The 25,520-nt window shown below is 54.4% G+C and overlaps 7 protein-coding genes across 7 annotated transcripts; 5 read left to right on the forward strand and 2 right to left on the reverse strand.

Annotated features, from left to right (window-relative positions):
* Positions 1-15: 15 nt before the first annotated feature.
* On the reverse strand, positions 16-913 carry J7T55_008573 (short-chain dehydrogenase; the record flags this gene model as incomplete). Its single annotated transcript, XM_053138904.1, has 2 exons — positions 16-183; positions 263-913. The coding sequence occupies 2 exons, from the start codon at positions 911-913 to the stop codon at positions 16-18; spliced, it is 819 nt and encodes a 272-aa protein (XP_052997848.1).
* Positions 914-2,654: 1,741 nt separating this feature from the next.
* Positions 2,655-5,165, forward strand: J7T55_008574 (fad binding domain protein; the record flags this gene model as incomplete). Its single annotated transcript, XM_053138906.1, has 6 exons — positions 2,655-2,879; positions 2,951-3,349; positions 3,403-3,652; positions 3,707-3,901; positions 3,963-4,160; positions 4,216-5,165. 6 exons carry the CDS (start codon positions 2,655-2,657, stop codon positions 5,163-5,165), a joined length of 2,217 nt encoding a protein of 738 aa, XP_052997849.1.
* A 1,150-nt stretch (positions 5,166-6,315) lies between these two features.
* Positions 6,316-6,882, forward strand: J7T55_008575 (cupin domain protein; the record flags this gene model as incomplete). Its single annotated transcript, XM_053138907.1, has 1 exon — positions 6,316-6,882. One exon carries the CDS (start codon positions 6,316-6,318, stop codon positions 6,880-6,882), a length of 567 nt encoding a protein of 188 aa, XP_052997850.1.
* Positions 6,883-7,705: 823 nt separating this feature from the next.
* J7T55_008576 (uncharacterized protein) lies at positions 7,706-12,417 on the forward strand (the record flags this gene model as incomplete). Its single annotated transcript, XM_053138908.1, has 7 exons — positions 7,706-7,774; positions 7,847-8,580; positions 8,641-9,025; positions 9,078-9,542; positions 10,612-10,785; positions 10,987-12,099; positions 12,163-12,417. The coding sequence occupies 7 exons, from the start codon at positions 7,706-7,708 to the stop codon at positions 12,415-12,417; spliced, it is 3,195 nt and encodes a 1,064-aa protein (XP_052997851.1).
* Positions 12,418-13,729: 1,312 nt separating this feature from the next.
* Positions 13,730-18,551, forward strand: J7T55_008577 (bc transporter; the record flags this gene model as incomplete). The annotated part of the gene is made up of 11 exons (XM_053138909.1): positions 13,730-13,933; positions 13,996-14,079; positions 14,150-14,438; positions 14,556-14,891; positions 14,954-16,421; positions 16,481-16,958; positions 17,078-17,810; positions 17,878-18,000; positions 18,091-18,149; positions 18,215-18,463; positions 18,525-18,551. The coding sequence occupies 11 exons, from the start codon at positions 13,730-13,732 to the stop codon at positions 18,549-18,551; spliced, it is 4,050 nt and encodes a 1,349-aa protein (XP_052997852.1).
* A 1,078-nt stretch (positions 18,552-19,629) lies between these two features.
* Positions 19,630-20,918, reverse strand: J7T55_008578 (endo-beta-xylanase; the record flags this gene model as incomplete). Its single annotated transcript, XM_053138910.1, has 4 exons — positions 19,630-19,925; positions 20,016-20,253; positions 20,316-20,478; positions 20,629-20,918. The coding sequence occupies 4 exons, from the start codon at positions 20,916-20,918 to the stop codon at positions 19,630-19,632; spliced, it is 987 nt and encodes a 328-aa protein (XP_052997853.1).
* Positions 20,919-23,043: 2,125 nt separating this feature from the next.
* J7T55_008579 (autophagy-like protein 22) lies at positions 23,044-25,267 on the forward strand (the record flags this gene model as incomplete). The annotated part of the gene is made up of 4 exons (XM_053138911.1): positions 23,044-23,281; positions 23,351-23,419; positions 23,485-23,490; positions 23,583-25,267. 4 exons carry the CDS (start codon positions 23,044-23,046, stop codon positions 25,265-25,267), a joined length of 1,998 nt encoding a protein of 665 aa, XP_052997854.1.
* Positions 25,268-25,520: the final 253 nt, after the last annotated feature.

Here is a 25,520-nt window from a genome sequence, read left to right on the forward strand (position 1 = left end):
CATAAAGCCCCTGACTTACAATGACAAACCGCCGTCCAAGACCATATTCTGTCCTGTAACACTTTTATTCTTTACAAACGTTAGAACCTGTTCCGCGACGTCTTCGACAGCAGCCAGCCTCTTCAACTTTGACGCCTCGGTCATGGCCTGTATCCTTTCTGGGGGGAACCTCAGCCCCCATTCCTAATTGATTGAGCACGTTAGAGGTGACGATCCCTGGCCATCCGGGGAGAAAAAGTGTTCATCCGAGAACATGACTCACCGTTAGCAGTAACCCCGGGCTCACACTGTTCACCCTGATCTTCGGAGCTGCAAGCATGGCCAGCCCCTTGGCCAGGTGCAGCTGGGCGGCCTTGGTGACGGCGTAGGCCAGGGAGCTCCCGCTGACCTTGACGCCAGCGAGGCTCGCGGTGGTGATGAAGCACCCGCTCTCGTGGGCGCCGCCCTCGTCCTCGCCCCAGCCGGCCTCCAGGTAGGGCTTGGCGGCGTGCATCAGCCACAGGTGGCTCTTGACGTTGATGAGAAAGCACATGTCCCAGTCCTCGTCGACCATGTTGTCCTCGAGGTCGTAGAGGTTGCGCATCTGCGTCCAGCCGCCGTTGCTGAAGACGACGTCCAGCCTGCGCTTCTCGCCCCCGGGGCACATGGCGCTCACGCTCTCCTCGACCAGCCGCTCCACGTCCGCCCGCGAGCCCAGGTCCGCCTTGATGGCGTGGTAGTCCACCCTCCCCGGGACAGGCGTCAGGGTGCTGATGGACTTGAGCTTGGTGACCAGGTCCTCGGCGCGCTGGATGTTGCTGGCATAGTTGACGATCACGCGCATGCCGTTGCGGGCGAAGAGCTCGGCCACGCAGGCGCCGAGGCCGGCTGAGCCGGCGGTAACGAGGGCGATAGGCGGGGATGGGGAAGACATGGCCGGATACTTGGGTGGTGATTTTCTGAGGGCGGGAGAAGAAGATGGCCGGTCGGTAAGGTGAAGTCAAGATATGGTTCGGGATCCACGCGTGTACCCACAGGCTGGGGAGGCCTTCTATTCTCTATTTCCTTTTTTGGACGAGACGCTCACAATGATTCGCTACTCTGCCTCGTCTTGGATCTAGTTGTCAAGCCTAATCTTGTTTTCCCCGCGAGCTCTCTTGTTGGCTTAATGAATCGCAAGTTTATCACGCGAGAACGGAGTCGAACAGCACGAGTCCCACCGTGAAGTTGCCGGGGTTGAGTGGGGGCTCCGTTGACGGGGCCATGGGCCATGGGCCAGGCCGACCCGCAAGGATGGCCGCCGAAAAGTCTACGAAAGCGGTATAAACATTTACAGTACACATGGGTACATGCACACACACACACACAGACGCAGCACCCGAGTCTTTGCGCGACTTACACGTAGCAGGTCTATACTTTGTTAGTTCAGCGAATACCATTGTGACTTTGGTGTGTGTATTGAACTTTAAGTCGAGGTAGTATCGAAGCGAAGCGGACGAACGTGTGTATGGAGTCGCTAGTTGTGCCGAGGCCGAGGACTGGGTCTGACTCTTGTCGTCGCTGTGACTCTGTGACTTGCCCACCTGCGACAGAATACATGACAAAAACAAGTTGACTGAACAGGAACCCCTTGCCCCGTCAGATGTCTGACATGCAGCAGCTCGAACCCTCGCCTGCGCTGAACTTGTTTGGGTGGAAGAAGGCCGTTCCAAGGTTGTGGGTAGACAATGCGATGAAAAGGTTAGGTTAGGTTAGGTTAGGTTGGTTTCGATGATACGGATACCCTCCCCCACCTGCCTGCCCACTTCCCGTAGGTCAGCCCAGTCGGCCCTAGTTTCCCTGGTTTCCAGCCTGGGATCTGCAGACAGGCCTCATCGTGATACCTCCTCCTCCACTGGCATTCCGTACATCCAGTCCCCAATCTAAACGTACTCGTATCCAGCAATAATGGCCCCACTGTATGGTCGCAGATCCCCCGCAGTCCTTGAGCTACTGTATAACCAACTGCCGTTTTGGTAGTGGAGAGGTGGTGGAGAGACGAGACCACCTCCCACAACCATCCAGGCGTCAGAATGCAGTGCAGTACCTATCATGGGGCATGTCATGTCTGTGCGTGTGCAGCTATCCGCGTATCCGTCATTCCTCCCGGGACGGTGCCCCATCCTCATCCCGCTTCACCCCCCAGGGCCCCACGTACGACCCGGTGGGCGCCCCCCGGGGAATACCAAGTAACTCTGGCGGGCTTTGATACCACAGCAGTGCTGTGTCTGGTGACCGACAGTCCTGTCTAGGTCACCACCGTAACCAATATGTTTATCCACTACGATGTGCGGACCATGCTCCCCTTCCTTCTCGCGCCTCGGAATTCCTTGTCGTCCGGCCGCCGACGCACCGCCTTGATATGGTCCCCACACTGTCGCGCGCGCCCATAGACTTTTGACTTGTTACACCTTCCTCGACTTCTCAGGAGCAACGGAAAGCCTCCGCGGATCGTGAGACATATTTCCCACCTACGGCTAGCTGTTTTCTAAGGAGGGACTTGTCCTATCACTTATCATCTCTGTATATCTGTCACCAGAGCTTTGTCTCTACTGTATCGAATTTGCTTGCTACTATCGCCTTCCCGCCTTGATTCCTTGATACCGTGGAAGAGATAAACCGATTTATACCCTATCATGGAGAAGATCAAGAATCTGGCCAACGGTCTCAACGGGACCAGTCATGGCAAGGATGTCGTCAACGGCGCTGGAGCCCAGCCTTCATCGAGCCCAAACAGAGTTGGACCTACAAGTCCCTTGGTCGACGATCATCCGACGCCTCTCAAGGTCCTAATTATCGGCGCTGGCATAGGAGGCTTGTCAGCCGCTGTTGGCTTGCGCAAGAATGGTCACCAAGTCGAGGTAAGCCCCGGACCTCTTATAGCATACCCTCCGACACAACACGGTACTGACATACACTCTCTTTTTCCCAGCTTTACGAGCAATCGAGATTCGCCAATGAGACGGGTGCCGCAGTGCACTTGGCACCCAATGCCAACGGTGCGCTGAGGAAATGGGGCATCTTCGCAGAGGACTTCGGCGCCACGTTGATGCAATACATGGAGGAGCGCACCGAGAAAGGAGAAGTACTCAAGGACCTGGACTTGAGGGGAATGAACGCACAGTGGCAGCACCCATGGCATCTGAGCCACCGAATCAACCTACACGAGAAGCTCAAGACGATTGCCACGGCCGAGGATGGCGTGGGCACCCCGGCAAAGCTGAACACCTCGAGCAGGATCGTGAGCGTGGACCCAGAGAAGGGCCAAGTGAGCCTTGCGGACGGCACAACTGTTATTGGCGATGTGATTCTGGGAGCGGATGGTATCTACGTAAGTGACATGAAGCCAAAACTACGCTGGTTCATCACTGATCCTCTTTTCAGTCCAAGTCGAGGTCTGTCATCAAGGAGACCAAGCTGTTTGGCTCTGGAAAGGCCGCTTTCCGCTTCTTGATCCCTCGACAAGCCGGCCTCGACGATCCAGTCACAAGGCCGCTCGTGGAGAAGGGGAACAAGCTGGTTATCTGGTATGGCGCAGACCGCAGAATCGTCATGTATCCATGCAACGACAACAAATTACTCAACTTCAACTGTATACACCCTGAGTCTGAGTCTCACGCCAATGCCAGTGACGGTAAGTCGATTCAGACATAAGCCTTGGTCATGAAGCAGGATCTGACAAGAGCAGAGTGGAACAAGGAAGGCGATTTCGACCAGTTCCTCAAAGTCTACAAGGACTTTGATCCGGCGCTCTTAGCCCTAGCCAAGAAGGTGGACCCGACGAGCATAAAGGTTTGGCAATTGATGGATATGGAAAAGTTGCCCACGTGGACGCAGGGAAAGCTCGCGCTGCTTGGAGATGCTGCTCACCCCTTCACTCCGCGTAAGTACACATCCGACATCCGTGGGGAGCAACCACAATCCTAACACGAATCAATCCGTAGACCAGGGCCAGGGAGCTGGCCAGGCCATTGAGGACGCTGCCACCATATCCGTTGTGCTTCCCAGGGGCACATCCCCTGAAGCAGTCTCTGATAGGTTGAAGCTGTACGAGAAGATCAGATACGACCGCGCTCATCAGATCCAAGAGTACTCTCGCCAAGCTGGCAAGGATTGGATAGATGGAAAGCCGCAAATCGACAGTAAGAGCAGAACACTCTTCTCCTAGACAATCGCAAGTGCTGACGAAATAACCAGTGATGGCATACACCGCCTACAACTTTGGCCATGATGAGATCGACAACTCCAACAACATCTTCAAGCGTTGGAAGTGGAGCCTGAAGCCCAACATGTACTGGCGCATGCCGACTGCTTTTGGGCCCTTTCCCGGGCCACGACAGGATATATACGGCCGCTCACTCCAGGAGGGTCTCCAACGAACCTTCAACACCGTCTCGGTGAAGTTCAAGACGTCGCGGACCTACTTGGAGACACTGTTCCCCAACTCATCCTTCCGCTTCAAGAGCCCGGCCTCGGTGTGCCAGGCGTCCATCTCGATGACGGAGCTTGGCAACATGGCGTGGCTGGGCGGCAACGGGTACCGGCACATCGGCTTGTACATCCACGGGGTCGAGTACGTCAAGAAGGACGGCAGCACGATCCCGGGGACGTACATGCCGGTGCTGTTCGAGTCGCTGACGGACCCGATCGTGTCGGGCCGCGAGGAGCTCGGCATGCCCAAGCTGTTCTGCGACGTCGACGTGCACCGGCGCAGCCGCTCGGTGCGCGTGGCCGCGAGCTGGCGCGGCGCCAAGTTCATCGACCTGAGCGTCACCGACCTCGAGGAGGACGACGTCTCCACCGAGGCGGGCACCATCGGCGGCGAGGCCGACCACGGCATCCTGGTGTACCGCTACATCCCCGCCGTGGGCCAGCCCGGGGTGTCGGACGCCGAGTACGCGGTCGTGGTGCCGCATGCGGAGGAAGAGCCCAAGGCGACGGTGACCAAAGTCCTGCGGGCCCCCGTGGCCCAGGGCAAGAAGGCGGGCGCGAAGATTGAGATTGATGGGCTGGACTGGGAGGCATTGCCTACGCTTCACCACGTGGCGGGAGCCCTTGCCGAGGTTCCTATCTACGAGATTGTGAGTGCTAAGGTGGTTGAGGGCACGGGTGTGCCGGATGTGAGTGCTGCTAGGAGGATTGAGTAAGAGAGGGACTTGATGTAGTGGGAGGGATGAATAAAACTCGTAATGGCTCTGCATGGCGTTTTGGTGCGCCCCCAGGGTGCGATTATCTGCAGGGAAGCCATGTTGATCAAAGTCAGTGGCCTCTGTTGAACATGAAGATACCAGTCTCATCGGAAGATTGGGTTTTCACGTAAATGACTTTTGTACATACGTTAGTTATCACTCATAAATCCGAAACCAGTTCAATCAATGAATTAGGGTTCGACGCCCTTTTCTCGCTGACATTCAGTGCACATACGACATATTGGATTCCTCCGAGTTTCAGGCCTGTCTTCTACACAATCTATTCAGGATGATCATATTAATGGCTTCAAAACGTCATAAGAGGTGACGGTACACACAAGTTAGAATTAGAAAGGCATGACAGGAGCCGCCAACAGCTCGCATGGGCATACGAAGACGACCTGGGGTCTTCCTGAGCCTCCGTGGCTTTTGCGAGTCTGACGAGCCCCATAGAGCCCACTCAGGGGCAATGAGCCACTGCCACTGCCACGACTACGGCCCAGCACGCGGCGGACTGGCCTAGTCCGTAGTTATTATTTAATAAATGAGGGTTTGCTCCCGAGGAGGAGTTGAGTGCCTCCCGAGCGCACCCCTGACTTGGCGTCGGCCCCGCGCTGCTCCCAGGCTTCCCCGCCTCCACCTTCCCGAGGCTGCTTCCCGCCCGCAGACGATGGCTGGACACTGACCAGCAAAGCTATCGGGAAGTTGGGTGAATAAGGGGGAGACTGATACCGAAATTGGATGAGGGGCATGTTGTTTCTGTCTAGAATACCAAGGGTCCTCTATTTTCCAACAGAAGGGCGTGCATGCTTGACTCCGGAACCATCAGAACCGAGCAGCTGGCCGAGAAGTCCGAACTGAACCAGCGACTCGCCCACATAATAACTTAGATCTCAGGTTGTCTGTTGCTTGCTACTGATCATCACTTACTTTTTCAAGACACTGTTTGATCGTCAAGAGTCAAGGAGAGAGACAGCGAGTATCTGTCCCGACGACTTGCTGTGGAACCACTGCCGACAATTGTCATCAATACCACGAGAACTTGACAATCTGCCCGAGTTTTACACCCACCATTTCCCCAGGGACAAAATCATCAACACTTGTCAAGATGACAGAATCGAGTAGCAAGGGTTCAGTCCTCCGACAACCCAACCGCTTCATCACCGACCACAACGAGCAGGGGCTTGCTGTTTTCAGCAGCTCGATCCCGGAGCCCATCCCGGGCCAGATCATCAACAACGGCGACACGTTCTACCTCGGCTACACGACCTCAGGCACGCCGGTCGACTTCGCCAACAACGCCGACGTGGATGCATACGCGAAGCACCTGGTCGACCCGCCAGGGATCGTCGTGCCGGGCGGCTCTGTGGTCAGGATCGTGGACCTCCGGCCCGGCGGCGAGAGCCCCATGCACAGGACCGTGAGCATCGACTACGGCGTGGTGCTGGAGGGCGAGATCGAGCTAGTGCTGGACTCGGGCGAGTCGAGGGTCATGAAGAGGGGGGACGTGAGCATTCAGAGGGGCACCAACCACCTGTGGAAGAACAGGAGCAAGACCGAGTGGGGCAGGATGCTGTACGTCCTCCAGGAAGCGAAGCCCCTCCTCATCGGGGGCAAGAAGCTGGGCGAGGATTATGGTAGTGGCATGGAAGGTGTCAAGCCGTCTGGAAACTGAGGCGATGTCACTTGGTTGGTAGACTGGGAAGGATGAACAGTACCTAGATAGATACTTGAATAAGAAGAGGTAAAACGAGCAGCATCAGACCGTTAGCTGTCCAATTCCCAGTGTCGCTTGTGATGTTCTGTGAGTTGACACATAACATAGTCTTGCTGTGTTAGCCAAATGTGGACTGGTTGCATGGCCGTGTCGATAAGACTGAAACTCGAATGAAGTAGATGCGTTGCTACGACATTAGTCCCTATGTAGGTACAGGTCGTTTCGAGGTGGTCTACAGTCAGTACGGCAGATCGACTCGCTAGCCGCGGGCAGCTCCACCCCTTCGCGGGAGCTACAGATAAGCCTGGGCAGGTCCGTCGATAAGAATGACAGCGCTTGGCATGGTCTCGTGAGGCAAAGTCCAGGTCCACCACCACTGCATCTATCTGAGTGCCGTGGGCCCCTCCTCCCAGCACATCATGTCATACCGGTCATTCTCTCGACAGAAATGATACGCCGCAGCCTCGCCTCTCTGGAAGGCTTGTTTGTCTTTCCATGATTCTTGCCAGTCCTCGGGTGGAGACGTCAGGCGCGTGAGCTCCCCCCTTTGCCCCCTTAGAAATACATCGACTCGATCCTGACGATCCATCCTATAGCTTTAGATTCCTATGAACAACAGACAGTTCATCCCTGACATTACCATTGGCCAACACGACGACTTGACCTCTGTCTCGCATGAATTTTCGGTGCTTGTGATGCCGTTTCATTCAACACGACCAGTCGCCCGCCCACGAGACCTTACTCCACCACAACTGCCCTCCTGAGGGTTCAAGAAGCACAAATGTCATCACCCGATTATTCCTCCGACTCGTCCTCGGGGGATTCGAGCCACCGCGGCAGCCCACTTCGAGTATGTCCTTATCGTAATGGCCAGTTTCACGACCAGGAATGCTCCAGATACTTCGACTGTCCGAGTCACCAGTTAGAAAGGGCGAGATCGGAGCTTCCAGCCCCTGACGACCAACATGACGAGGAAGAACAAGACGAAGAGGCAGTAGAGGAGGAAGTAGAAGCTTCCAACGAGGTGTCCCCAATAAGTGCAGATGAGTCAGTCGGTCAAGCACTGGACGATGATCTTGCTGGTGGCCCGGGGCCAGACGCAGGACCCCAGGCTGAAAACGCCGAAGACAACGTGATCGACCTCACTGCACCATCGCCCAACAGCAATCAATCGAGCTCTCCAGCGATTGTCCCGGGTGGTGCAGAGATTCCAGAAGCTGGAAGAGATGGGGACGAACCATTTGCGCAAGGCAGAAGCCGACTGGAGCGAGACGTGATTGATCTCACTGGGGACTCGCCCGAGGAGCCGGCCCAGCCAGGGCCGTCCTTTTCAAATCAGAATGTTGAGCGTGCTCTGCCGACTCTCCCGCCGTCTGCCTCTAGCTCGAGCGTATCGTCCCACAGATCTGCAGGTGCCGGATCCCTATCATTTCAAAGGCGACCAGCAACGCCACCATCACCCCCGCCTGCTGCTCGAAGGAGGACATCCTCCAATGCTTTTGCCGCCACTAGGGCCAGTCATCAACAACAAAGGCTGCCAGAGTCTAGAAGACCTTCAGATCTTGTTCTACCTCGGTGGCAGCCGGATGCTGAGGTTACCCTCTGCCCCATCTGCCACACCCAATTCAGCATCTTCATCAGAAAACACCACTGCAGGTAAGTGCTCTGGGCGAATCTTGGTGCCGTCTGCATTGATGCTGACTTTTGCATGGCCAGAAAATGCGGGAGGGTGGTATGCGCCTCCTGCTCACCGCATCGCATCACTATTCCTTATCAGTACATCGTCCACCCTCCTGGAACTCCTCGTCCAGGAGCCCAGAGGCATTCGTCTTCTTTCCTCAGCGGTGAAGGCGGGTACGCGGATTTCAGTAGCCTCGGTGGTGGTGAAAAGGTCAGGCTTTGCAACCCGTGCGTGCCTGACCCGAATACAAATCCACCGCAGTCTCAGGAGCCTCCAGGCTCCAGAAGGGTTCATAGCAGGTCACAGAGTGGCGTTGGAGGATCGGCATCACTCGGTTCAAATCTAGCGGCGCAAGGTCGGCCCACCTACTTTGCGACTCGAGCAGATGATCCTTATGGAAGGAATAGAAGTGTTACAATGGTTCGTGTGTTCTCCAAATCTCGGATGATAAATACTGATTCCTTCGCTGCAGTTACCAGACGGCTCTCGACAAGCTTCGGGCAGTCGACCCTACCATTACCAGTCCACCCAGAATAGAATTTTGAGCGGGACTCCACCCACCCATTACCCCTACGCCGTACCCTCATCGAGCTCTTCTTATAGGGCGAGACACCGCTCGATGCTTGAAGCTGGACAAGCTTCGTCTTCCATGGCCGCGGCTAGTAGAAGACCATTACCACCAGACCCGCCGCAATTGGCAGAAGAAGACGAGTGCCCAGTCTGCCACCGCGAGCTTCCGCCTCGAGAGTTGGCTAATTACGAGGCTCTGAGAGAAGCTCACATCAACATGTGCATCTCGTCCCACAGCGCCTATGGGACACCGAGTGGTGAGAGCTCTAACATGGCACCGAGGAGGACAGGTATGTTCCCATACATGGCGACGGAAAAGGACTGTGTCGACAGTGCGGAGTGCACCATCTGCCTTGAGGAGTTTGAGGTTGGTGACCGCATGGCGAGACTGGAATGTTTCTGCCGGTTCCACAAGGACTGCATCTCGCGGTGGTTTGCCAAAAACCCGGGAAGGTGTCCGGTACACCAGCACGCTATTCCATGAGCCGGGCCGCTCCAGGAAGCTGATGTCAACCGAGATTGACATTTACAGCAAATGCGCGGATGTTGAAGGATGTGTAGTGTGGGGACAGGGGCGTGGTGCCCGTGCGGGTAGCTTTTAGGAACTCGTGCATTCGATTCACCCTCTGCTTGCTCTTTATAGACTCTGGGTCATTTGGAGCGCGGCGTGGCGTTGGGGCCGGTCTTGAATTTTCGGCACACTCTTGTTTTCGTTGATTTTTGGAGCGACTTCGCATTCTTTCCTCAGTATTTGATTCCCTTGCCCACTCTTCAGCTCAACACGGAGGTGTAACTAGCATGGAATTAGATTTAGGGGAATCACGAAAGAACCGGCATCTTTGCTGTTGGAAGAACTCGATGGCGCGTCACGAGCCCCTCATCTTGCATTGAAAGGTACCACAGGGGAAGAGGCGCAGGGACTTCTTTGTCAAGTCTGAGATTCATTACGTACAGGAACTGTTGTCACCTGCCCCAACATTTGTAACAGAGTGTTGAAGGATTGGCTTTTGCTCACTGCCAACAGGCGTCCCCAGCGCAAACGGCCGCGGCTACCGACGGCTGTGGAGCGCCGAGCGCCCTGCGTATGGAGTACTTGTACACATCCAACCCACTCTTATCGTGCCCGGGCATCCTTATCAGGCTGACTTACACCAGAAAGTCGTGGCTTGCCTTCATTCTTTAATTCGAGACGAAAGACAACACACCATAACACACACACCAATTCTTCTTGGTTGCATTCAGATTGTGAACTAAGTGTTCAAGTCCTCACTACAGCTTCAGTTACGTCCTCCAGCCCCCAACGCTCGCTCCGAACTATGAACCGAGGAATCCCCCTCCGAGGTTTGCTACCTCCGAGATCGGTTCCCTCCCTAAACTGTCACTTTCGCGCTGGCCATGTGTATGCCGCACGTCGTTTGATACATGACTCCCCAAAGAGGCCTTCTGAGGCGCTGGGTGCCGCGGCCAAGCTGCCAGAGGCAGAGCCGATACCTGTGCAGACACCAAGGGACAGGGTGACGATCAATGAGATCAAGGAGCGAAGGGCCAAGGCTGGTAGGCTAGTTGCTGGCGTCGCTGCGTATTGCGATAGTGACATGTTCAAGGCTCCCGTAAGTTCTCTCACTACCCATTGAAATGCCACAATGAGCACTGAGATTGTACCTAGTCAGTCGGGAAACCAAAAGCCAAAAGATGGGACCGTACGTCTTGTTTCACGCCCTTCCCTCCTTCGTCGTGTGTCTGTTTTATACTGACGTGAGACAGACCACCTAACAAAAGAGTCACTTTCACGCCGACCCTGCATGCTCAAGCAAGCGGCCAAGTATCTCAAAAAGCCTGGGCTGATCTCACTTGGTGGAGGCCTTCCCAGCCCCGAGCATTTCCCTTTTGAGTCTATGACTATGAAAGTGCCCATACCGCCAGGCTTCACCGAGGAGGCAACAAAGGAGTCAGGTGCGACCCTGATCATAGGCAAGCATGATGTCCGAGAAAACACGGACTCGGAGTACGACCTAAGTATCGGACTGAACTACGGCCAGGCTACGGGGTCCGCGCAGATGGTGCGCTGGGTGACAGAGCATACAGAGCTGGTCTTCAACCCTCCTTACGCAGACTGGCGGTCATGCCTGACTGTGGGGAGCACCGGTGCCCTGGAGCAGTCCTTGCGGATGCTCTGTGACAGGGAGAGGGGCGACTCGGTCATGATGGACGAATTCGCCTTCTCCACCGCGCTGGAGACCGCAGAGCCGCTGGGCATTAAGGTCATTGGGGTCGCCATCGACGACGAGGGCATGATACCCGAGTCGATGGACGAAATGCTGTCAAACTGGGACCCGAAGGAGAGGAATGGGGCCAGGAAGCCGCATGTCGTGTACACGGTACCCTCGGGCGGAAATCCTACAGGCGCAACCATGGGGACGCAGAGGAGGAAGGACATCTACGCGGTCTGTCAGAAGCACGACGTCTTCATCCTCGAGGACGAGCCATATTACTATCTCCAGATGGAGCCGTACAACCGCGGCGGTAAGTCCGTTGAGGCCGCAGCTCCCGAGTCGGTCGAGGGCTTCCTCGACTCGTTGATCCCGTCTCTGCTCAGCATAGACACCGATGGCCGTGTCTTGCGCATGGACTCGTTCTCCAAGGTCGTGATCCCCGGCTCGCGGATGGGCTGGGTGACCGGGTCTGAGCAGATCATCGAGAGGTATATCAGGCACGCAGAGGTGGCCAGTCAGGGGCCCGCTGGCCTTTCGCAGGTCGTCCTCCACAAGCTGCTCGACGAGCATTGGGGACACGAGGGCTATTTCCGGTGGTTGATGAACTTGAGAATTGAGTACACCAAGAGGAGGGATGCTCTCCTGAGGGCTTGCGAGGAGTCCCTGCCGGCCGAGGTGGTCAATTACAGCCCACCGGCTGCGGGCATGTTCGTAAGTTGAACTCTCCGAGCTCGGATTTATTGAACAGTGTTGCTAACGATTGTTGTCTCAAAGCAATGGTTCCGCGTCAATTACAACCTCCACCCAGATACTGGTAAGCGCAGCATTCCCGAGATAGAGGATGAAATTTTCCACTCGTGCATCGACAAGGGCGTTCTGGTCGCGAGAGGTAGCTGGTTCACCGCAGAGCACGAGAAGCCGCCCAAGGACCTTTTCTTCAGGGCGACCTTTGCGACTGCTTCGCCCGAGAACATGAGGGAAGCCATCCGGAGGTTTGGAGAGGCTGTCAGGACGAGCTATCGGATGTGAAAGCCCACCTGGATTGTCACTGGCAGTCAGGAAGGAAGGATACCCTAAGGACGAGAAAGTGTCACTTGACGTCGCTTCGAATGTACTGTACGGAAGGCTGAACAGTCATCGGGATTTACTTGGCATAAGCGACTACAGAGCCGCCGGTCTTACAGTGTCGTAGCCTGATATTCCATCTGCTTATGCCCGGTCAATAGGATTCTTGGCCAGGTATGGAAAGGACCCGACTGGGGAGTCATAGAGCTTGGCGTCGAGTAGTGGGCCTTTCATGTATGTTGTCGATTGCCCCTGATTTCGACAAAAGCTAAAATGCCAGACGCGGCGAATATTCAATAAGTTCAGGATCATACATGTTCGTTTGTCCCCAAAAAAGGACTGTACATGAATCAGCGCATTGTACCACTTCAAACAAACTTTCCCCCTGGCACCCACCCGAGATACCGTCAATCATGGGCATACTAGTACGTGATTCAACATAACCCATACTTTGCATCCCGTGAGTCTGGTATAGATGGCAGCAGGCCAGCCTCGTCCGGGTAAGCCTCCGCAGCGCCGTTTTACCCACAATGTCTCACTCCACACTATCTTATCCTTGGAAACCATTCGGGTCTTCCCGCATCCGCACTCCAACAGTGCAGGGCTGTGCCCGTGTGGGTTGGGCTCGGGCTCCGGGTGGATTTCATTGTCCGGCTGACCGCCGCGAAACCAACCCAACGGGCGTGATTGCATCTCAGTCTGCTCGTATTGGTCGTATTGGGGTGCACGGCACCCAGAGGATTGTCCTCGGACCCTGTCGTGCCTGTGATGTGCAAATGAAGGTGGTCTTGGCAATGACGGCCTCTCTGGCACACTCAAGTGACTGACTCCCTCCCACCCTTGAGGCAAATGTCCCTACCGTCTCGCACGAGTCGATGTGTAATAAGCCCTTAATTGCCATTCTGATCGTAATCCTTGCAGTTGCTTTCCTTTTCGGGTTCCCCGTGGGACCCACAGGGCTGCAGACGAACCTCGATCATCTATGTGTCAGTTTGGCTCATTAGCTCTTTCTGACTTTCTTACACTGTATTTTCTTATCGCTTCTCTGTCCATTTATTTCCAAGGTGACAGTTGTCAGACTTGGATTCCTTTATATTCCGTGTGACCAGCGCCTTGCACTGTTTTCGCTGGACTGACATAGATGAAGCCCACACAAGCCCTTTGACCGACGAGGCTGACCCACAGGGGGCTATACTACAGCAATATTAGTTGACGAGGTCACAGCGATTCGGTGCAGACAAAGTATCCAGCAGCTAGTAGTTTCGCGATACAAGGCATGGCTGTCAAAGGTGAGGTCGACGTGTCAGTCGACAACAAGACCGGCCAGCAGCAACTTCCTGGAGAGGAACCCCCAAAACAGGCAGTCCAAGTTGAGAGGGAAGCAGTATGGGGTGACTATTTTCGCGTGTTCACATATGCGAAGAGGTGGGACTTCGTCCTGATGGTCGGTGCTGCACTTGCTTCATTAGCAGGTGGTGTCGTGAGTCCACAAATTCCAACAGGCACACAGGTCCAAAACCCCCAAACTGATGTCGAGGTCAGACCACGCCTCTCATGAATGTGATATTCGGCCGTCTGGTTGGGAATTTCACCTCTTTTGGCACCCCTGGATCAAGCACCACTCAGGTGAGTTTTTCTGAGCCATACCTAGGTATATCCTCTCCACTGTTCGTGGCCCTAACGGGATCATGTCAAGGCCCAATTCGAGCGGCAACTCAACTTCCAATGTCTCCTGATGTTCATCCTGTTCCTCGCGCGCTTCACCTTCAATTACGTCTCGAAGTTCTGTTTCCGCCTTATCGGAATCCGAATCTCTGCGGCCATCCGTCTCCACTACCTTTCTTGTCTGCTTTCTCAGACTGTCCATGTCCTCGATTCCATGCCACCGGGCGCAGCAGCCGGAACAATAACCAGCACAGCCAATGTCCTGCAGATCGGTATATCGGAGAAGTTGGGGACGTTCCTTGAATTCGCTTCTTGCATTGGTAGGTCAGGAAATCGGCTCTTGCCCCCTTTACATGCCCTCCAGAATAGGCTCGACGTGCCCCAGGAATGCTCGAATGTTCTGTTAAGGGAAGCCACTAACCTATACATCCAAACAGTTGCTTCGATTATTGTTGCCTTCACGTTCTCATGGCAGGTCACGCTTGTGACGTCCAGCGTGGTCCTCTTCATCGGCTTGGCCGTTGGTATCCTGGTGCCGTTCATCATCAAGGGGACCAGCCGTTCGACTGAAGCCGAGACAAAAGCCGGAGCGGTCGCGACTGAGGCTTTCTCGGGCATAAGAATGGTGTATGCCTGCGGGGCCCAGAAAAGAATGGGAGACAAGTACAGCTCGTGGGTTGTCGAGGCGAAGAAGCATGGCATGTATACGTCACCTTTCGTGGGCCTGAACTTCGCGTTAGTGTTCTTCGGGCTGTATAGCGCGTTCGCTCTGTGTAAGTGTATAACCGTTGCACGCCCTGACCATATTCCCAAGTGACTAATGTAGGTACGATAGGCTTTTGGTACGGGACTAAGGCTGTCGCGCAAGGGATCGTGGACGGTATAGGCTCCATCGTGGTGGTTCTGTTCTCTGTCTTCCTTATGGCAATCTCGCTCGAGAGAATGTCAGGTCCTCTGATTGCAGCGAGCAAGGCTACTGTAGCGGCCGCAACATTTTTCGCCGTCATCGATGCACCGCAGCCGAAGAAGGGCACTTTGAAGGAACCAGAAGTAAACGCTGATGGAGATATCGTCTTCGAGGGAGTCACCTTTGCCTATCCCGGTAGGCCGAACACCAAAGTCCTGGATGACCTCAACCTCACTATTGAGGCTGGCAAGGTCACGGCGATCGTTGGTCCTTCAGGAAGCGGGAAGAGCACGGTCGTTGCTTTGGTTGAACGTTGGTACACTTTGTACTCACAGGCAGTCATCAGCAAAGCCATCGAAAAAAAGGTTGACAAGAAAGGAAAGAAAGATCAAGAAAAGCAGCCGGGCGAAAAGAAACCTTTCTGGGCTCGGGGAAAAGCGAAAGGCAATCAAGCCGAAGCTGTCGATCAACAAAAGGACTCATCCGCAGCCGCAGGCGCAACGCCTACCCCAGACGAACAGGATAATGCCGAACCAGTACAGCTGAGTGGGAGCGTTGTTACCGCAGGACATAGTCTGGACGAGATGGACATCAAATGGTGGCGATCACAGATTGGTCTCGTCCAGCAGGAGCCCTTCCTCTTCAACGACAGCATCTACGCAAACGTGATGCATGGGCTAGTCGGGACAAAGTGGGAGGACGAACCATTAGAAACCAAGCAGGAACTTGTTCGAGACGCATGCAAAGAGGCTTTCGCAGACGAGTTCATCGATCGACTGCCCGACGGCTATGAGACCCAAGTGGGTGACTCCGGGCTGAAGCTCTCCGGTGGCCAACGACAACGGATTGCGATCGCACGTAGCATCGTGAAGAAACCAAAGATCCTTATCCTGGACGAGGCAACGTCGGCAATCGATGTCCGCAGTGAGAAGATCATCCAGGCCGCCCTCGACCGGGTATCCAAGGGTCGCACTACGATCACGATCGCCCACAGGCTCTCGACGATCGCGAAGGCCGACAAAATCGTGGTGCTACAGAAGGGAAAGCTCATGGAGCAGGGGACGCACGAGAGCCTGCTCAGCAACGACGCGGGTGTTTATTCCGGGCTTGTCAGAGCACAGAGACTAACCCTGGGCAGGGAAGAGGAGGCAGAAGACAGCGATGCCCTGGAGGAGAAAGAGGAAGAGGATATCCAAGCCATTCTGAGCCGGGAGAAATCCGCCTCGAAGGCTATCACTAGCGGAGGAGAGGCAGAGGTCGAGTCAGAGTGGGTGAACCGTGGTCTCATCGGCAGCTTTGGTCGGCTCCTCTACGAGCAGCGCAGCCGTTTCCCGTTCTATGCACTCATACTCATAGCAGCGTCCGGTATTGCTGCTGCTACTCCTATTCAGGCTTGGTAAGTCCTCTTGTTGGTGCTAATTTTCACGAAGGGTATGTTAACTTTTGTTTACCAAGGCTTTTCGGTCAAGTGCTGCAAGTTTTTACGTACATCTTTTCACCATCCCGCTTCATCAGGGAGTCCGAATTCTGGTCACTTATGTGGTTTATTGTGGCTCTGGGACTGGGCTTCTGCTATCTCGTGCTAGGTGTTGTCGCCGTGAATCTTCAGCACTTTATCTGTGCGGCATACCGTCAACAGTACTTCACGGCGCTCATCCGGCAGAAGATGGTTTTCTTCGACAATGAAAACAACTCGATAGGCACCCTTGCCTCGAGGGTTCAAGGTGATCCAAAACAACTCGAGGAATTGCTTGGCATGAATATGGGGATGGTGGTGTGTTCTGTTCTGCAGCTCTGTGGCTCTTTAACCATCTCGTTTGTCTTTGGGTGGAAACTTGCCCTGGTGGCAACGTGCGTCACTGTTCCAATCGGACTGGGCTGCGCGTGGTACCGATTTAAATATGAGATGGAGTTCGAGAAGATGTCGGCTGCCGTAAGTTATTTTTCTCCCCCACGTTGTCAAGTCTTTCTCCGTAATTTCGATGGGCAATCTCGATTCTTTTACCGCTTGCTAGGTTTGTTACTTCGGTAAACTTTACTGACGTCTTCAAGGTTTTTGCTGAATCAAGCAAGTGGGCTGCCGAGGCCATTGGCGCCTTTCGATGCGTTTCTTCCCTTACGTTGGAGGACGTCATCATTGAAAGATACCAAACGCTCCTCGATACCCACGTTATGTCGGCCTACCGCAAAGCTCGCTGGACGACGCTTATCTTTGCCCTTTCCGACTCACTCTCTATCGCCTGCCAGGCTCTGATCTTCTGGTATGGCGGACGACTTCTGGCCACCGGAGAGTACCAGATTCTTAATTTCTTCGTTTGTTTTATGGCCGTGACGCAAGGCGCTGAACAGGCCGGCGTGGGGTTCTCCTTTGGCCCCAATGCTGCTCAGGCAAGCGCGGCAGCAAACCGGATATTAAGTATCAGGGAGAGTCGAGGGGAGAAGGCAAGCTTGACAGATGAGACGGAAGGCGGTAATCGGGAGATCGAAAAAATCCCCGACAGTGAAAGTGGCATCAAGATCGAATTGAAGGACGTCGGCTTCAGGTATCCAACCCGCCAGGCCCAAGTCTTCAAGCACCTCAACATCACAGTCGAGAAGGGGCAATTCGCGGCCCTTGTGGGCGCCTCAGGGGCCGGCAAGTCAAGCACCGTGGCCCTGCTCGAACGCTTTTACGATGCCCAACAGGGAAGCATCAGGTGCAATGGGAGGGACATCACAACAGTGGATGTGCATGAGTACCGCAAGTTGTTTTCGTTGGTTGCCCAAGAAGCATCACTGTTCCAAGGTACGTTCCATTTCTTGGCTCCTGTTCCTCGTCTAAAAATATTTCAGTTGATATTGACTGTGTCCAGGGACCATCAAAGAAAATATTCTCCTCGGAGTACCCGATGCTTCGGCGGTCACTGACGCCCAGCTTCACCAAGCATGTCAAGACGCTGCGATCCACGACTTCATCATCTCACTACCTGAGGGCTGTATGTACAAGCTTTTCGTGACTTGAGATCTCTATATGATGCAAATGGCATATTACGTCCCAAGTTGCTAATATCTCGCAGATAATACAGATGTTGGTTCTCGCGGTGTGGCACTGTCTGGTGGACAAAAACAACGCGTTAGCATCGCAGTAAGTTATTTTGATACTGCGTTGAGATTCACGTAAATATGTTTTATTACTGACTGAATATTTAGAGAGCTATCATCCGAGACCCAAAGGTGTTGCTACTTGACGAGGCGACATCATCGTTGGACTCGGAGAGCGAGAAGCAGATATCTGCAGCACTCCAGAGGGTAGCCAAAGGAAGAACAACAGTCGCAGTGGCTCATCGACTGTCGACTATCCAGCACGCAGATGTAATCTACGTACTCGGGGAAGGAAAGGTATTAGAGGTCGGCAACCATGCTGATTTGTTGAAACAGAAGGGAGTGTACTATACGATGGTATGTGCTCACAACTGCCCTTTAGATCTTGGATACATGCTAACTGGACTCTGTGTCTCAGTGCCAAAGCCAAGCTCTCGACCGATGAGGATCATAAGTAATGGATAACGAGTGGCTCCAGGTGTGACGAAGTACAAAAGATAAGTGTGCGAATGGCGTTGGAGGCCCGGCTATCTCTGCTCCCAAGGGCCGTAAAAGACGAGTTCACGAATGATGAAGCAAAAACTAGGTAGGAAACACTCCTATCAAATAGATGTACAATACGCACTCCGATCATATCCCGTAAATTCTTCACATACGAAGAGAAGATACATACATTTGTGCTACATCATCCTACTCAATTTCATTGATATCTCGTGTCATGTTATGAGTCGCACACCGTTTGGACGCCAGCACGTCAAATCCTTGCGCCTAGCTGCTAGATATTTCGGTCTGAAAGCTCAACACAACACGAGCATGAGCTCGGGTGTCCATTTCGTGATCACATGATCTCTGGAATGCATAAGTAAAACGAAAAGGGGAAACTAGAATAAAAGCAGCCACAGGATAACCTCCCATAGGATGATTTACTATAGGATAACCTCCTATGGGATAATACCCTATAGGATAATTTACTATGGGATAACCTTCTGTGGGATAACCTTTTATAGGATAACCTCTTGTGGGATAACCTCCTGTGGGAAAACCCCCTATAAGATAATGTTTTATGGTATAATCTCCTATAGGATAGCCTCATATGGGATAACCTCATATGAAGTAACCTTTTCGAGGATGATCTTCTAGTGCCCTACCCGCCCGGATTGCCAAGTCGAAGGGCCAGGTCTCCGATACTCATCTCATTACTGTTATTCTTTCAATTTAGAGTAATTCTCAACCGCGGTTGAAAGTCCTGTTTGACAGGCGACAGAAATGACCGCTCTAGGAGATGCGTTTGCGTGACAAGTTCGACAAGCATTGAACCCGTTCAGGACAGGAACATTTGTCACAATTTAAACGGAAAGCATGAAATGATTGGTTTTATTTACATAATCAAATTTCGGGATGTCATAAGTGGTAAAATATGTCTTGGGTCCGGCAAAAATGACGGGTCATGGTCGGGGACTCGTGACAGACACATCTATTGCTTCACCTCCCAAGATTTCCACCTTTCCTCTGCTGAAGTAGTTCTATTTCAACATCGTCACTATAGCATCATAGGCAGCCTTTGGGGCAAAGTTGTTGTCAAATAGAAGAGGATTGGTGGAAGCCCTCCAGGAGTCTGCATCACGAACTCCCCAGACGGTGATGCCCACGCAGGTGGAGACGTCGAGGCAGGCTTGAGTGACCTGCTTGTAGTCGTTCGCGGGCGCGCCCTGAATGTCGAGTTCCGTCACGGCGACCTCCTTTACACCGGTAGCAGCGAGAGCCTTCAGAGCGCCGCCAAAGGCTGCTCCTCCGCCGCCTGAGAGGTGACCCTGAGAGCCTGTAGATATAGATGTCAGCGGCTCCATCTCGCAAGGCTCCCGATATGACTATAGGTGTCTATAAGGAGACGGAAAGAAAGCATGCTTACCAATTCCATCGATAGGGATTCCAGCCGCGAGCCACTTTTTGACGTGAGCGACCATACCGTTGGTGACCTTAGCGTAGCTCGCAGAGTCCAGGTTGTAATCATTCAGGTAGAGGATGGCATTTGGGTCAGCTGCACGAGCAGCCTTGAATGCAATGGAGACAAAGTCTTCGCCGAGGACTTGGGAGAACACGGACGAGCGGAGGGAGCCGTCTTCGTTGAATATCTCGTTACATACGTCCTGCAAGCTAACCGTCAGTGTCCTGTCCCAGCCAACTTGACTAGTCGAGACAACAGACTTACCCAGGCTCGGATCTTGCCCTTGTACCTTGTCATGACTGTCGTGATGTGCCTCTCCAGAACCGACTGCAGCTGCGCCTTATCACGGATGTTGCTGACCCAGCTAGGGAGTTGCGAGTGCCAGCATAGAGTGTGACCTCGGATAGTCTTGTTGTTCGTGGTCGCCCTACAAAAAGGTTAGTATGACTCTGTCTCTTTAAATATGACTACCATGCCCCAGGGATCATCTGTGCTTGATAAGTCTCATGACTCTAGGCGTTGAAGACACGCGTAGACTTCGATGAGCAAGTGAACTCTCAGCACAAGGTAGACCTACCAGTCGACAAGGTAGTCCGCGGTAGCGAAGTTGAAATTCCCATTGGAGGACTCGGTTGCGTCCCACTTCATGCTGTTCTCCGGCGTCACCTGGCCGAAGTTCTGCTGAATCACGGCGGCCGACTTGCCAGTCGACAGGCGGTTCTGGTCCGTCGCCACGCCATAGTAGAGCTTCCCCTTGGCCTTGAACAGCGCGTCGATGCTGGTGGCGGCCTGGCGTTCCTCGAGCTCTGCGGCCGGGGCTGCGAGAGCCAGGAGAGGTGCCAGGAGGTAAAGCAAGGTTGACTTCATCTTGATCGGCTTTTGTGAGGTACTTTTCTGCCTTGATGAACAGTGGTCATCACAAGTTGGGAAGCCATGTCTTTATATATGTCCTTTAGCCACACTTCTACCTCCTTCAGCCCCTGACCCCGGAGATGGACATCCGATGTCCTCATGGCCGTGTCCAGATTGAGCTCGAGTAGAAGAGTAACACATCAAAGCGCGCGGTGGCCGCTCGCCTTCAGGGGTGGAGACACCTCGCATACCTCCAAAGGGACCACAGGCATTCGCTTTTGTGAAGGCCGATTGGGAGACAGAGCTCGGTAGTGACGATCCGTCATATTGAAGTGTAATCCGAGTATAGCTTGAAGTGCGGTATGTCATGGACATGGGTACTTCAGAATTTGCCGTCAAAAGGGCCAAGACGGGTTTATATCCAGACTGCCAATGGGGATTTTATCCATATTGACTGATCTTGACTGATCCGGGAAAGAAGGTTGGGGCAAAGGTCATGCCTAGAAATTCAAGGGGTACCATTCAATGGGGTTCTGTGTGCCGACAGTGGGGATCACCGTCGTATTGCTGGGTTTGCTGGTGCAGGCCTTCCTAAAGAGGTCCCTAATGCCCACAAGCCTACATGTTCAACCTAAGACTCCAATAAAATCCGGCTTTTGTGACTCGTCTTCCATGTGCATTTGCTTTATTACCACACCCGAGGACAGAAGATCCCCAGACCGTCTTTTATGAGCCGGAAGAGGGCTTATGCGGCTGGATTGAAACTTGAATTGAGATCCTAGGATCTTAGGGCCGCGATGGCTTCCTCCTGACAGATGTAGACTCCGAAGATGTGGCGGCGCGGCTCAAAGAAGCATGAAGGCAAACAAAGAGATGCCGGCAAATTACTGGCAGAAACCTCGTAAACCGCTTGTGCAATAATATCGAGCGCATCGACAACGGCAGAGGTATTGCTCACTCCTCACCGCTGCATCGACTGCTTTCAATGCGAGCACCGCGCCTGATCCTCACTAGACCTAGTGACTATATCCAGGGACTCAGCACGTGGCATATCCATGAATGAGACAGATGTTCCCTAGCAGGCGAGCCACCTCGGCCACAGATATAACACGAGTGGATACTGGGCTGTCCTGTCAGTAATGAACATCATATATCACCAGCAGGTAGAGAGACAGTCTTGAACAGTAGCCATTCGATCAGGCTCTCTTGTCTTCGCTCCGACAGACTCTAGGTCTGCATGTGATGTGTGCTCCTCGCCTTCTTAGCGTAGTGATGGGTTGCTGCCCTGAGAAGACAACTGTCAGCTACCAAGGGGAACGATGGAGCGCTGGCGAGAAGATAGAGTGTAATGAACAACACATTCAGCGCGCTGAGTGGCAGTCTAGTCACAGTAGGTGCTCTGGTGCCAAGTGCCCTGGTTCGAAGCCTGATGAGCTTGGCGACGCGAGGCTGAAGGAAACAGACACACCAGCAGGAGATATGTCCAACGCGAAGAGGGTGCACTTCAGACATGCAGCAGATTGCGATGGTCGAGATGACCACTTCTTGAATCATGAGGTTGTTTGAGACGAGAAGGGCGAACTGAGGCCGAGTGGGTCCGGTCTGCTCTAAGTGCTGCCTATAGTCAGTCAGGCGGATCTACCCGCCCCCCTCGGTCACGGGTCCCCTCAGTTGGTGGTCGCCTGTCCCGTGGACCTCGCCGTCCTCAACCTCGTTCCTCCATCCAGCAAAGGATGCAAGGCTCGTATACTTGCTCTGAGCCAACCAGCAAAGCTTCAGCAACTGGGCTTGGTTGCTTTCCAGCCCATTTTTGTCTCCGGTCTCCGAGAGACCGACCGTAACGCGCCTAAAGGGACGTCGACGTGTGCGTGCATGGCGGGACAACGTTCCACAGGCTCCATCTGACTCTCTCTCACGCACACCCACTCACCACTCAGACACTCTGCAGACACTCTAACACCGACGCCTTTTCGCTTAACTTTGTGCAAGGGCCCCATCAGGCCAGGCCAGCACGGCACGGCACAGCACCACTAGGATCCAGTGTCATTCCCACACGCCCACTCCCGCTCCTCTCAGGTGTGTTGCCACCGCTCTAAGTTTGGTAGCACGGCACACCTTACATCCCCTGCGCCGCAGTATTATGGCCCCGAGGAATGAGGACTCACGCCCTCCACCACTGCCGCGCCTATACTCGAGACAGTCCCACGTTTCCAAGCGGTCCTTTCTCTCCCACTCGTCTTCCTTCGAGGCCGATGACGAGCGCTCGGCCACCATTTCTGCTACGTCCGATGATATAGACCGCGACTCCGATATGGAGCCCAATCACAGCACCGACCCTCCCACGCCACCCGTCCGCTATGCCGGAGAGGACACCAGGCGTGAGTCCCGCCCGGCCGCCTTTGAACCCTGACATGTCTTTGCACGAGTGACTGAGCCTTGACCTGCAGAGACGAGCCCAAAGGAGCTGAGGGGATGGTATATGTATGCCTTCGCGGCTGAGACCTACGTCATTTGTGGTGAGTGAAACTGTCCGGCCCCAGAGCTTTGTGAGAACGAACAGACCATCCTGACTGAGTGATAGCAATCGGTATGTGATCTTGAACAAGCCTGTACCATTTTGCAGCACCTCCCATGGCCTGTCTCACTTGATATGTGTGGACTGTGTTCTAATCCTCCTAGGCTCGTTCATCCCCATCCTCCTGGAGAGTCTTGCACGGGAGAATGGCGTCCTGCTCAAAAATGGACAGCCATGCGGTCCCAGCAATGAGAAGAGTGGCAAGGAAAGCCACCAATGCGTGGTCCACGTTCTCGGCCTTGAGATCAACACCGCTAGCTTCGCCATGTACACGTTCAGCGTCAGCGTCCTGGTGCAGGCACTGCTTGTCGTGAGCATTAGCTCGTTCGCGGACCACGGCCAGTATCGCAAGAAGCTTCTCCTGGCCTTTGCCTGGACCGGCAGCTTCTCCGTCATGCTCTACATCTTCGTCACAAAAGCTACCTACATTTTCGGCGCGTTCTTGGCCATAATAAGCAACGTTTCCTTTGGAGCCTCATTTGTTCTGCTCAATAGCTTTCTTCCTCTGCTCGTTCGTTATCACCCGAAGGTACTGTACGCAGAGGGTACATCGACTCCTGACCTCGGCGGGCCAAACGGCGAATCGCAGCAGCTGGAGAACTCTCAAGATGATGAGGAGACCGAGACCTTCCGTGATAGTAGCTCGAGCACTGCGCTGTTGGTTGACGAAGGTCAGCACAGGCTGCGCAAGACTCTGACCCATGAAGACCAGACATCGGTGGAGCTCGCACTGTCAACAGAGATATCTGCCAAGGGGATAGGGATAGGCTACGCGGCCGGCCTGTTCCTGCAATGTGTCTCCATTCTTATCCTCATCGAGATGAGAAGCTCAACCTGGTCCCTACGCGTTGTCCTATTCGTGATCGGATCCTGGTGGGCCATCTTCACTATACCCGCTGCGTTTTGGCTGAGGCCCAGGCCGGGACCACCACTGCCGGCACAAAAGAGCCGCAAGGGCGTCAGGGCATTCTTTGCGTACGCGTTCTACGCGTGGAAATCTCTCTTCAAGACCGTGCAGCTGGCACGGCGGCTGCTGGACATCATGCTGTTCCTCGCAGCGTGGTTCCTCCTCTCGGACGCCATCGCCACCACGTCGTCGACCGCGATCCTGTTCGCCAAGACGACGCTGAACATGGAGCCGTGGGCACTGGGCCTCATCGGCGTCATCTCCACGATGTTCGGCATCGCGGGGGCCCTCTCGTGGTCTTGGATCTCGCGGCGGTACAGCCTGAAGCCGCACCAGACGCTGCTGAGCTGCATCGCGCTGTTCGAGCTGATCCCGCTGTACGGGCTGCTGGGCTACCTGCCGTTCGTGCGGGGCTGGGGCGTGCTGGGGCTGCAGCAGGCGTGGGAGATGTTCCCGCTGGCCGGCGTGTACGGCTTCGTGCTGGGCGGCCTCAGCAGCTACTGCCGCGCGCTGTACGGGGAGCTGATCCCGCCCGGGTCCGAGGCGGCCTTCTACGCCCTCTACGCCATCACGGACAAGGGCTCGAGCGTCTTCGGCCCCTTCATCGTCGCCTCCATCATCGACGCCACCGGCGAGATCCGCCCCGCCTTCTGGTTCCTCGCCTGCCTCGTCGGCCTGCCCGCCCCGCTCATCTACTTCGTCAACGCCGAGCGCGGCAAGCTCGAGGCCGAGCGGCTGGCCGCCGTCATCGAGGGCTACAAGGCCGGCCAGGGGGATTCGGGCGACGAACGGGGGCGCGGGAGCGGCGAGGGCCAGGCGATGCTGGCCCAGCATCATGATGATGATGATGATGATGATGATGTTGAACACCGCGGGGATTGAGACTGTGTCGTCAGTCATTATCGGTAAAGTTTCTAGCATAGCGAGGGCGCAGGAGGTGTGATTTGGATGTTTTGTCTCTGTTTTCGTGGCTTTGGAGAGTTTCGTGTAGAATTTGTTGTTATCTCTTATATCAACCAAATGCTCAAGATCTTCTGCACTCCTTACCTGCCTTGGTCCCTTACTACATACATCACATCTGTGGCCCTGGGTGGAGTTCGTTACCTAGTTACTCGTAATGTCGCAAAGAATATTG

Source organism: Diaporthe amygdali, assembly GCF_026229845.1.
Source record: "Diaporthe amygdali strain CAA958 chromosome Unknown NODE_4_length_2575358_cov_65_588622, whole genome shotgun sequence".
NCBI classification, from domain to species: domain Eukaryota; kingdom Fungi; phylum Ascomycota; class Sordariomycetes; order Diaporthales; family Diaporthaceae; genus Diaporthe; species Diaporthe amygdali.